The 12,115-nt window shown below is 40.7% G+C and overlaps 2 protein-coding genes across 4 annotated transcripts; one reads left to right on the forward strand and one right to left on the reverse strand.

Annotated features, from left to right (window-relative positions):
* The first annotated feature begins 4 nt into the window (after nucleotides 1–4).
* On the forward strand, nucleotides 5–5,285 carry bpnt1 (bisphosphate nucleotidase 1). Of its 3 annotated transcripts, none has more exons than XM_065963736.1 (11): nucleotides 5–224; nucleotides 318–442; nucleotides 896–1,017; nucleotides 1,168–1,272; nucleotides 1,539–1,646; nucleotides 1,855–1,903; nucleotides 3,545–3,628; nucleotides 3,824–3,915; nucleotides 3,991–4,188; nucleotides 4,529–4,634; nucleotides 4,842–5,285. In XM_065963736.1, the coding sequence occupies exons 3-11, from the start codon at nucleotides 898–900 to the stop codon at nucleotides 4,991–4,993; spliced, it is 1,014 nt and encodes a 337-aa protein (XP_065819808.1). In that variant the 5' UTR covers nucleotides 5–224; nucleotides 318–442; nucleotides 896–897; the 3' UTR covers nucleotides 4,994–5,285. The 3 variants fall into 3 exon arrangements, with proteins under 3 accessions (XP_065819808.1, XP_065819809.1, XP_029131906.2); XM_065963737.1 differs by having other exon boundaries at nucleotides 322–442; XM_029276073.2 differs by lacking the exon at nucleotides 3,545–3,628.
* Nucleotides 5,282–11,510, reverse strand: LOC109979064 (serine/threonine-protein phosphatase PP1-beta catalytic subunit). The gene is made up of 8 exons (XM_020628155.3): nucleotides 11,360–11,510; nucleotides 9,656–9,787; nucleotides 9,118–9,348; nucleotides 8,891–8,995; nucleotides 8,364–8,435; nucleotides 7,692–7,843; nucleotides 7,295–7,429; nucleotides 5,282–7,203 (listed from the first exon to the last, which is right to left on the reverse strand). The coding sequence occupies exons 1-8, from the start codon at nucleotides 11,409–11,411 to the stop codon at nucleotides 7,099–7,101; spliced, it is 984 nt and encodes a 327-aa protein (XP_020483811.1). The 5' UTR covers nucleotides 11,412–11,510; the 3' UTR covers nucleotides 5,282–7,098.
* Between the last annotated feature and the right edge of the window lie 605 nt (nucleotides 11,511–12,115).

The following is a 12,115-nucleotide window of genomic DNA, read 5'->3' on the forward strand; positions in this document are numbered from 1 at the left end:
TTGCTCTTTTAAACTTGTACAAACACGACGGTCGCTTGGACCCGTAATACGACGTTTTCCCCAAAGAGTACATCGTATGCTGATAACGCGAGAGGTTTCACTGCAATCTACTTCCGCGTTTGCGTTTAGCTTTTAAACCAGTTTTGACTGTTTAGCTTGGAACACAAAGCTGATATATCCTTCTGTTGTCAATATAGTGTGTTTATTTTAAAATATTCATTATTGTAAGTTAGTGTTAAAGTCCTCTGTATGCATTAAAACTCATATTCAGCAGACGCTAGCTGTGATCGCTAACCTCTTGTCTTCTGATTGGAAAGGTAGATATCCTGACGTTGATTTCAGCTCTTTGGGTAAAAGGTCTTCTGCTCTTCAGGCATCTGCAAAATTCAAGTTGACCAACCTGTGACAGCTGTTTTCCGGGTACATCTGCGTGTTCACATCAGTAAGTAACACAGACTGTAAATATTAAGCCAAAACCTTTCTACAACTCTACAAAGCCGACCTAATCATCTTTGATTTCAGTGGTAGCATATCAGCTAATCATGTGACTTGCAGGGGGATTGTAGTTTATTCTCACTGTTTGTTCTTTTGAGTTCTGTGACTAACCTAAATCCTACCAATGTGGCAGTGTAAGACTTAGAAGAATATATTAGACAACATATGCAAGTGGCAATACAGTTCCCCTGCTGAATGCATTGGTTGCAAACTTGCTGTTGATTTATTAACTTTCTGTAAAACATTCACATAACAGTAGATGTGGAAAAGCAGGTCACATGGTTATAAAGTTTGCAGATCATCTTTTTTATTGTCCTGATTTAGGCATCTTTATCGACTCCACAAGTGTTCTTTATTTTTTTATTCATCCACCAGTAAAGATGATTGTTTTCTCCATCAGCAATGTCTGGAAGTCCTGCTGTGGTTATGCGGCTGGTGGCATCTGCCTACAATGTTGCTGAAAAGGCTGGCTCCATTGTGAGAAAGGTCCTTCACAGTGGAGAACTTGGCATTGTGGAAAAGGTGGTACTGATTTTCTTTTCTTTTTTAATGTTGTTTAAACAAATATTTAACTGCTCCTAGTTGAAAGAATGAAACAGCATGTACCTATCGCCTGCTGTTTCTATGAATTGACTGCAATGTTTTCTAATTCATCCATTTCCCCATCAACAGACAGGAGCTAATGATCTGCAGACACTGGCAGACAGACTGGCACAGCAGAGCATTTGTGCATCACTGTCCAGACGTTTCCCCAAAATCACCATCATTGGAGAGGAGGTGAGTGTATTGGAGATTTTTCTTTAGTCAATCAATCAGTTTTTATTTGTATAGCGTCAACTCATAACAAGTGTTATCTCGAGACACTTTACAAAGAGCAGGTAAAAAGACCTTACTTATTGCTATGTTACAAAGACCCGGCCTATCCATCATGAGCACTTAAGCAAAGCAGCAAACGTTACAGTGGTTAGTGTGTTGGTAGAAGTAATTCTAGTATCCGTTTTAATTGAAGAAAAGTCAAAGTTTAATGTGCATCACTTGTTTAGGAGCTTCCAGCGGAGGAGATCAAGGAAGATCTCATTGAAAACGGTCACTCAGAGGAAATCCTGCAGAAGACATGTCCAGCAGAGTACATCGGGCTGAAAGAGGAGGAGGTAACTACCAGAGAATCAGAAATGCTATTAACTTATTGGGATTAGTAATAGAGTATAATCTTTTCTACGTGTCATACAGTCTTAACAGATGTGTAGCACAGCTGTATCAACAGAGAAATGTGTGCATGATGATGTTGAGTGGTTACACACCGTCTCGTCTTACTGTGTACACAAACATGTCCTGATTGTTTCTCTCTCTGAATCTCAGCTCGTTGTTTGGGTTGATCCTCTGGATGGTACAAAGGAATACACTGAAGGTATGCGCTTAACATTATTCTGCGTTTAAACAAAATCTGCGTTACCTCAACATGCGCATGGGTGTGTGAATTTAACTACCCTCGCAACACATGTAGTAGGAAGATCAACTTTCATGATGGAGGCTACAAGCTGAAACGTGTCGGTCTAATAAAGTTCATAAACATGATCTCCATACTTCCAAGTGTTGCTGGAGCTTTTTGACCTCTTCAATCCTTTTACTCTTCATGCACCTGAGAAGTAAGTGAAGTTGTTGCCAGAAAACCTTACCTTTGCTTCTCCATTTCCGTAACTGCCCGTCAAATTCTTCTGCTTTAAGTGCGACGTTTTGGCTGATACAGTTCTTCTTCAAGAGACCCCCGTTACAAATACATTTATCAACAAAGAGACTCCTCCTGCTTCTGATCAGGGCATAGAAGAAACAGTCATTATCGGCTCGGTCTGGATTTGCAGCATGTTGCAACACTGGACCCTGAAGCTTTCTTATTAATCATTTATGTATGTAGTCAACAGCAGTGGCACAACGTCAAAGTTTGATCCGTCCTAATGTAAAACAGAAATCAAAAGGTTAAAATCAGGGCGCCGGTAGCCTAGTGGTTAGTGTGCATGGCCAATGTACAGAGGATGTAGTCCTCCAGGTGGGCAACCCGGGTTTGAATCCGACCTGTGACTCCTGTCCTGCATGTCATCCCCCACTCTCTCTCTCTCTTTCTCTCTCTCTCTCTCCAATTTTGGATTATATCCACTGTCCTATCTCTAAAGAAAAGCATCAATAGCACCAAAACCTTAAAAAAAAAGGTAAAAATCAAATCTGTCATTATGACAAGTAACTGAAAAGGGACAGAAACTGACTGGGTGTGTTAACAGTGATGTGCATGGCTTCCTGGGAGACAAAGTATTTGGCTAATTATTAAAATGAGATATGTTGTGAAAGGCTTCTCACACTAGTAATGCAATCTTTATGTCCATAGTGCAGTGAGTACCAGCTGTGGAATTACGATTTTATATTGATTATCAAACGCTCTTACGACAAGTCATCTGTTCTTCACAAACTACCAATCAACAGATACTGTAAAGGAGACATGGAATAGTTGATTGCAAAGCAATTAGGCTAATGCACCGAGGTGTCAGATTCACATTTAAAAAGTGCACATTACTGTCTGGTCGATCACTGTGGACGAGCCTATTGTTTTGTTTTCTTGATCAGCAGGAAGTTGCCCTCTTATCACAATAAAAGCTTTGTTATATGAAGATAATAAGATAAATGAATTCCATTATAATGGAAAAAAAACTAGCATTTTTATCTCAGATACCAATAAAAAATAAGATCTGGCGAAAACAACCTGAAATGACTCCTCCTCATCACGGGGAAATGAAGTGAACAAAATGTACGGATGCATGTTTGCCGAGAGCTTCTGTAAATGTCAGAACAGGACGTAGCCACAGTTTATGTATTTTGAAATATTTCTTTCTGATTCCTTGAGTTCCTTTTGATTTGGTTGTGTTATTCTGTCGCTGGCTTTTGTGCTTTTAGACTGCAAGGGCTTCAATATCACTTTTCTATTTTTCTTTCCCTTCTTTGTGTGTCCTTGTTTCTGCTGTAAACCTCTCTCTCTCTCTTTCTCTTCTCCTGCTGCCCTTAGCATCAAGGTGTCTCCGTCACCAAACTGACGCCCAGATACTGCACAAAGGGTTGGACACCTCTCAAGTTCAAAGCACAGCTCTCTGTATGGGAAGGCAACAGAAAGAAACTGTTATTGTGCACCAACAAGAAACCAATCTTTGACTTGGAAAAACCTACAGCTCTTATAGTCCTTTCCATACTGCATGTTTTCTTTTTTGCTAACACTTCATTTTAGTCAGACACAAGAGAAACATTTCAGTCTTTAAGTGGCTAACATCCTGCTGCTCTCTGATTTAAGGGCTCCTGGATAATGTCACAGTGCTCATTGGCATCGCATACCGAGGCAGAGCTATTGCAGGCGTCATCAACCAGCCTTTCTACAACTACCAGGTACAGACCGAACGAAACGACCCACTATGTGTTTCCTAAATGCTCTGCTTGATTTGAGACTGTTTCCTCCATCAGCTCGGAGGAGGAGAGGACTTAGGAAGGACCATGTGGGGGATACTGGGATTGGGCGCCTTTGGATTTCAGCTGCAGGAGGTCCCAGGAGATAAACGAATTGTTACCACCACGCGTTCTCATAGTAACAAGCTGGTAACGGACTGCGTGGACGCCATGGAGCCCCATGAAGTCATACGAGTGGGTGGTGCAGGAAACAAGGTGAGATGGATTCATGTAGATGGAAATGTGTAGTAAAGTTAAAATAATAACATTTCTCTCTCTTTTTTAAAATAATTCATATAAAGTAGAATTATCCCCTTTCTGACCAGAGTCCCAAAAGTAGAATTTGTGATAGAACTCCTGTTTTGGATTACATTAGATTGCACAGGTGGTCACAATAGAATTGATGTACATTACTTACACTTTAGTCCGAGGTTTGTCATTCCATCAAAGTGGGCAGTTGAACCTGGAGTTCATTCACAACACAAGAAGGGGAAGCTGCTTTAAATCATTGACATCATCAGCACACCTGTCGATGAGTTCATTTCTTTGCGTGCAGATCATCCAGCTCGTTGAGGGAAAAGCTTCTGCTTACGTCTTCGCAAGTCCAGGATGCAAGAAGTGGGACACCTGCGCTCCTGAAGCCATTCTGCACGCCGTTGGAGGTAAGATAACCTTCACTTCTGTCTTAGTGGAAGATATTAGGAGTGTATTAAAACACCTCTGTGCCTTTATTTTTATAAAAGAGTTGCTAAACCACACTAGTAGCACTTATAACCCTGCATATGAAAGCTCAGATTTAGGCTTTATTACATGCTTTGTTTCCGAGCTTTTCTATAATTTCCCCCTTGATTATTTCATTTCTCATGCAGGTAAGCTGACCGACATGCATGGTAATGCATACCGCTACAACGCTGATGTAAAGCACATGAATTCTGCCGGGGTTCTTGCTACACTGCGGAACCACGAGTACTACATCAGCAGAGTGCCAAAGTCAGTGCTGCAAGCCCTCAAGTCTGAGTGAGGTCTATCTGCATCACAAATCACACTAATGTCTCTCTGTGGTAGAAAGACTGTGACTGTACATAAAGAGAGTTCAGTCCTCTCAATACTTTCAAACCTTCAGAGATTATATTCTGTACACACATGCAGAAAAAACTTCTTGTGTTAGAAATCAATAAATCTTTTTTTGTACTTTTAAAAATGTTAAATTACTGTAATGTTTGAAAACACGTGATTTTGTTGAAGCGGTCACATCAAACATGCATCGTTCATGGTTTCTGAACATTAAAATCAACCAGAGAGAGCAGGCTCAACAGCACTTCCATTTATTTCACTCGTTTGAAACACTCGTACAAATCTCGAAACATCGTAACATACCGTTTCCAACTTGAAGACCGAATAAGATGAACAAGGCAAAAGGCAAGATTTCAATAAATAAAAATACATCGGTTAACTGTTCGTTTAGTGGGAACAATGTATTATAACTAGCATTATGCCAACAACACACAAAATGCCATCATCTTAACTGGATGAGTTTGACTTCTATATAACGTCGGGCGATGACCTGAAGTGCATTCATGTTCAATGTGAAGACAAACAACTTATGAAAGGTGATTCCTGTACCGTTAGTTAGTGAGTTAGTATCTTCCTTCCTCACACTGATACGTCCTTCCTTTTCTTCACACCTGCTGTGACTTTAACACACAAACTCAAAATGCTTCCTGGTGTTTGGCGCCACTCTTTTTTTTTTCTGCTTTACACACAATTTACATCAAAACTGAAAAATGAAACTTTTTACACTGATTAATTGCTCAATGAAATTATGCTCTCGAAGTGATGTGAGGGGTGAAAACCAGTTTGAGAGCTTTTCATGGAAGAGGCTGAAAACACTGATCTGATGTAGAGCATCTACTCAACGTGAACGCCCCATTAAAAAGGTACAGCATTAGGTCGGCTGTGTCCTCTGTTTTTAGCTGGAATAGGCATTTATTCCCTTCTGCATATGAAACGTTTTTTTTTTGAGCAAGTTATTGCACTTGTTTTGTTAAAACCTCAGGATATGTATACCTCCAAGGAGAGAAAAACATTCTTGAGTCACGGGGAATGTAAAAGCTATGTCCTCTAGTTGGTTGTTGATGGAAAAATATGGTAAAAAGAAACTTAAGCATATTTCACAAAGTTTCAAGAGTTACATGAGAAGATTGATATACATGTCTGTTAAATAGGAAGCTACAGCAAGAAGCTAGCCCACTTTTACTAGCATCAAGAAATACTGATAAGACTGGCTTCATCTAAGGGTAACAAAAAAAATAAAAACCTTCTAGAACCTCGAACACCATCTGATGAACGTGTTATAACTTACAGTAAACCTAAGAGAAAGATGGGTACTTACAGAAACAGTCAAACGCAGCGACCTTTGTAAAAGGAGGCTAGCTTTCTGCCCCCGTTTCGAGTCTTTATCAATGCTAAGCTAAATTAGCCTGCTCCAAGTGGTAGGTTCATATTTGACAGACGAGCGTTGTCTCGATCTTCTCATCAAACTTTTTGCATGAAAGCAAACAGGAAATGTCAAAGTATTTCCTTTTGCAGAGCACTACTTTAGCAAATATACAAGGGGGGGAGGGGGGCAATGGCACTAATAAGGTTGATTACATGAACATTAATCAAGGAGAGACAAGAAACAACTCTTGTCTGAGGGTAAGTATGGATTTTACAACGGCTAGGTCCAAGAACCCGTCTCAATTAACAAGCGAGCATGCATTCACAAAACCACTATGGAAATTGTTACTCTGACAGCAGAGAAGCATTGTATATACATCTTGTCCACTCCACAAGAGGTTTGGTTCTCATATTGCTAAATGGACCGATATTAGAAGTGAGGGCCGAGTTAATACATACCATGGCATGAAAAATATGGAGAAAAGATACCACTCACATGTTCATTAAAAATACCCACAGAACAAGCAAAAAACACTCCTGAAGTTTCTGAAAACACATGAACAAGCTGACCGAGAGAGGGCTGGAGTGTTTGAGGCAGCCTGCAGGGACGTGGGCCAGTGACCCGCCGGGGGTGGGGGGGGGGGGGGGATGGGGGGGAGGAGGAGGAGGAGAGTCAGGACCAGCTGCTCACCTCTTTTTAGGGGCCTGAGCTGTGCGTGGAGGGGTCACTGGGCGTCCTACATTCACACCTCCGTACTGGTACTTGGCTTTTTTTTCTGACGGCTTCAGGATCTAAAAGAAAAAGGTTAAAAGGTGGTGATCCATACTCAAACATATGAATCATCACTTCATGTTAGGGTAAAAGTAGCCGGAAGTTTTGTACCTGAAAGGAGCACATGAGAGACTCGTCCACACTCATCATGCCGCCCGCATTGTCAAACTCTCCGCAGTAGTTTGGGGCAGAGAACAGGGTGACCAGCTGTCGCTTGGCAAAGAACTCATAGCCGTCTTCAACAACCTGAGATGAGAACAGAGGCCATTTTATTATTTTTGAGAACTTTCACACTAACTTTGATAACGACTAATCCTTGGAGTCTTCCCGCCCCCCCCCCCCCCCCCACAAATTTGGCAAAAATTCACTGTTATTGTGTCTTTGATTCTTAGTAAGTATTTATTTGTTTTCACGAACAAGAATTTCTGCCGTCATTCTCTTCTTGGAATCAGTGTCCTGTGTTTTGTCTAAATCTCTAATATCTTGAATTCAGTGGTACACGTGTTACCTGATGCGCTCGGCAGATGAGGTCCAGGTCGTGACGGTTGAGAAACTTGCTGACAACATCGGCCCCAAAAGTGAAGGAAACTCCGCGATCGTTCTCCCCCCAGCCCTGCACGTCTTTGTCGGGGTCTGACCACAGCAGGTCGCACAGGAGGCCTGCAGCAAAAATAAAAAGCATGGAGCAGTCAGAAACAAAACAGTAAGAGGAGGAAACATGTTGTGGTGATACTCAGAAACCCTGTTGTGAACATGTTACGCAACAGAGTCACTCAGTGGGGAGTTATGTAGGAGTTTCTTTCTGGCGGCTCTGTACAATTCTGACCTTTTTTTGTCATTTCATTTATTTTTTTGGAGGTCCTGAGACTGCAAGATGGGCAAGTCCGACCAATATTTAAGAAATGTGCATGAATTCAATTTTCATTTTGAATTTTCTGTTAATGTTCAGGTAATTGAGCATGCACTAGGGTGTGATGTCATTGTGCCAGATTTAGCCAAGGGGGCTCATTTTCATTTGCAGCCTCAATGAAAAACTTTAAGAAAAAAACAAAAAAACACAAAAAGAACTACAGCACAAACAAATTGTAAAATAATAAGGACACAACCACCAATACAGATGATAACAGCATGTTTGACCATCTTCTATTTTAGAGTAAACTTTTATAAAGAAGCACTGCACCTGTGTCTGGGACATCAGTGGGTCTCATAATGCGTCGAATCTGTTCCATGGACTGTAGATCAGGTGACAGCCCTGAGGAATACAGGTTGTTGTGTTAACGATGACTCACCGTACAACGAGATCTTTCTTCATCCTAAAGCAACGTGGCGCTGCTTGACTTGCGTGTTGTAATCTGACGTGCTCAAAGTGTTATGAAATGTTCTGAATTGAATGAAATGTACTTTTTCCAAAGCTCTAACATGTAACAAATTACTTTACATCACATTCAATAAAACTGCATGTTTCCCGACATAGTCTAAATAATTTTTAAGCAATGTTGTAGGAATATGGACACAAGATCACACACTGATAATCCCCGTACAGAATGATACCCAACATTCAATACTAAATGCTCATGAATATTTCATTTAAAGTTACATAATCTGATATTCTAAACCCACACACAATCACACATTAATTACACAATGACAGGCATCTTATCCACATTAGTCAGCAGTAAAGCTACATGACAGAAATGTTTCACAAACCTCCATGGCAGCAGAAAATCTTCTCATCAATAATTGCAGCAATGGGCAGACAATTAAAACAGTCTGTGAAGGTCTTCCAGAGCTTTATGTTGAACCTGCGCTTGCCTGAGGAAACAAAAACAAGAATAATATTAATGCTATATATAGGATTTTAAGGGAATGTTTCAGATTTGCCTCTCTTTGGTCGAATGCGAAACACTCAGGAGGCAAACTGTTCTCCAACTTACACTCATCATAGAAGCCGTAAATGCGATTGATGGAGGCACACTCGTGGTTCCCCCTGAGCAAGAAGAAGTTTTCTGGGTATTTGATCTTGTAGGCGAGCAGCAGGCAGATGGTTTCCAGCGACTGCTTCCCCCGGTCCACATAGTCCCCCAGGAACAGATAGTTGGCCTCTGGAGGGAAGCCTCCATACTCGAACAGCCTCAGCAAATCTGTGTACTGTCCATGGATATCACCTGGAAGGTATGTACAGCTCATTTCACAACATTGTTGAATCTTAACAGTCTAAATCATTAAAGTGAAAGTGATGAAACATTATATTACTTGAATAAGGAATATATTTAATGTTGCTTTATAATAATGGCTCCATGCTGTAAAATACATAACTGTGAGAGGGAAACCACATACCTAAAGGCTGGTTCTTACCATTATTACTACATGTTACCTCATCACCTTACAGCGTCAACAGTCACATGATAAACTCGGACATAGAAATGTAAACCAAAAGAAAGAGGTGTTTTTGTTGATTGGGGCTGTTCTCACCACAAATCTTGAGTGGCGCCTCTAGTTCCAGCAGGATTGGCTGACTGAGGAAAATTTCTCTGGACTTGATGCAGAGTCCTCGCACCTCAGCCTCCGTCATCTGTACCACCTTCCCTGGACGACATCCTCGCACTGGAGATCAAGAGCACAGATTAGTCTTACCCTGACCCAAAAAGATTGTCAGAACACTCAAATGTATATTTAAGGAGTCTGAATAACAGCTGCATTTTCAGGCCTGATTCACACAATGACTTTAATGAAGCTAACTGATGCATAACAATCTAAATCTTTCAAAGACATAGACTAAGTGATTCTTAGTCGGAGCATGTGTTGCTCTTTCGGCAGTGGTTAGCTCCCACTCTGTTTACAACAGCGTCATGGTGCTTCTATTAAGAAGAGATGGCACTCGCGTTTGCTTTTGAGTTGTTGTGAACTGGCAACAAGTACAGGAATGAACAGCTTGTTGGCTCAGCTGGAAGTTTGTGACTGTGTGAGGGCGGTGTGGTCCGAGCGGGACAAAAAGTCTAATGTCAGCATTATTTATAAAGAATTAACCACATGCTTGTTTAGTAATGTATTATTAACTTTGGCTGCATGACTGCATGTTGGTGATTACAGTACCTCAGAGAAGTGTCATAATAGCAGACCTTGTGCATTTGTCTAAGTAGCAATAAACAAAAACATAGAATATATTTTAAAAAAAATAAAAGGTGATATTTACACATACATTTTTTTTAAAAATTGATTTTGATGGGGACAGAGGGTTGGAAGGAATTCACCGCATGACTAACACTATTGATGAATTTCGAAAATGTCCATATTATGAGGGGTGCAGGTTTTTTGTTTTTTAAATATTAGCTTTAAGAGTAAATTTACAAACTATTTTGGCATTCAGACCGACTAAAGAAGCAATGCAAACAATAAGAAAAACACAATTGCTTGTCTATATCTATGTTCTGTTTTAACTTTTCGCTCCCAACCTTTCGTCCCTTTTTAGAAATGCCCCCCCGCCAAATATTTTTATTGCAGATCTAAATGAATCACACAAATGACCTATTTGGGATCAAAAACGGTGCATTTGGCCAAAAGGTGACAAATTTGCACCCCTGTATTACACAAGATTTACTGATGTCCTGCGTAATGGGAGGGAGAGGGGGGGGGGGGGGGGTGTGTCCGAGGCGGTAGCCGAGCAGCTAAGCTAAGCTAACTACCGAGAACATTTAACGTTCCTAAGCAACCACCACATTCGACGTTCCTAAGCAACCACCACGTTCGAATGTTCTGACCCGTCCCACGATATTCAGTTTTAATACTGACCGACACATGATGTGCTTCAAGGCTAGTTTCGTTTTTATACTGGTAAGTTACCCGACCAACTAACTTAACCAAGTTAGCTCTCTATCAGGTGCCGTTATGGGAATTGTTTCTCTCTCAATAAGCATAACTAACTAACAATCAACCACTAGTAAAAGAAACAATCTAACTACAATGTACATTATATTAACGTGCATAGCAACAAGCTTTAGCAACAAGCTTTCAACGCCACGGTTAGCTTAACGTTCAGGTGATTCTAGACCGTGGAATAAAATGTTAAAATGGAATTTTAACAACTTGTGAAGTTATTAGATGTAAACAAGAGCACATAGAGCTGTCGATTTGTTAAATAAGGACCCAGAAAGACCACAAATAACAATGCTGTCCTACCTTCCAGCAATCGAGAGATGATGCTGTCAACGTTCAGTTCGCTCTCCGCCATGTTTCTGATGCTCACACAGGCTAGCAGGCTAACAGGCTAACTGAGCCCTGAACACGGGCTGTAAGGCTTAAAGAGGACAGGCCCTCCTATAAGGAGCCAATAAACACAGATCACCCAAGTTATCAGCAGCGTCGGCTCTAACTAAGTTTTTATTATTATTATTATTAGTCATGTACATTAAGTAGCTATTTTAATCTGAGGGGCTTTTCCTTTTAGAGGAAACAGAAACAAGGAAACTTAATCTGTTGGCTGAATTTTTCCTGTTTGTCTTTATGTTACAGTTAAAATGAGATCCTGAATTTAAAAGAAACCAGATGGCCATGCTCTTGAGTATGAAGATAAATAAAAGGTTGGTAATCTTTTTTTTTTTTTAACCCCCACTCAACAACTTTCTTGTATTTCTAGACGACCAGACCACATTTACAAATTCTAGGTTGTAAAAAAACATGTATACTTTTCTTAGAAGCAATATGCCATGTGGTGGACACTGAAGCTTCAGTGTTTAGCCAGCTCTGCAAGGGTCTGTAAACCTTTCTGTGTTCTAACCTCACTCCATTTTTCAAAAAGCATCTCCAATATTGATCCTATAGTTTGAGCACGTTTCTGCTCGTGGAGCTTATTAGAAACATGCAGAGGCTTTTTAGGTCGGGTACAATCACTTCTATCTGAACCACTTCTCTTGCCCGCTTCCATCGCTGCAACAC

This window comes from Labrus bergylta, chromosome 15 (genome assembly GCF_963930695.1).
Source record: "Labrus bergylta chromosome 15, fLabBer1.1, whole genome shotgun sequence".
Lineage (NCBI taxonomy): Eukaryota > Metazoa > Chordata > Actinopteri > Labriformes > Labridae > Labrus > Labrus bergylta.

Coding starts and splice junctions, on each gene's coding strand:
- bpnt1 (XM_065963736.1), top strand. CDS start 898: ATGTCTGGAAGTCCTGCTGTGGTTATGCGGCTGGTGGCATCTGCCTAC. Junction 4,189..4,528: donor TGGGTGGTGCAGGAAACAAG/GTGAGATGGATT, acceptor CTTTGCGTGCAG/ATCATCCAGCTCGTTGAGGG. Junction 4,635..4,841: donor CATTCTGCACGCCGTTGGAG/GTAAGATAACCT, acceptor TTTCTCATGCAG/GTAAGCTGACCGACATGCAT.
- LOC109979064 (XM_020628155.3), bottom strand. CDS start 11,411: ATGGCGGAGAGCGAACTGAACGTTGACAGCATCATCTCTCGATTGCTG. Junction 9,788..11,359: donor CATCTCTCGATTGCTGGAAG/GTAGGACAGCAT, acceptor CTTGATCTCCAG/TGCGAGGATGTCGTCCAGGG. Junction 8,996..9,117: donor TTACGGCTTCTATGATGAGT/GTAAGTTGGAGA, acceptor TTGTTTCCTCAG/GCAAGCGCAGGTTCAACATA.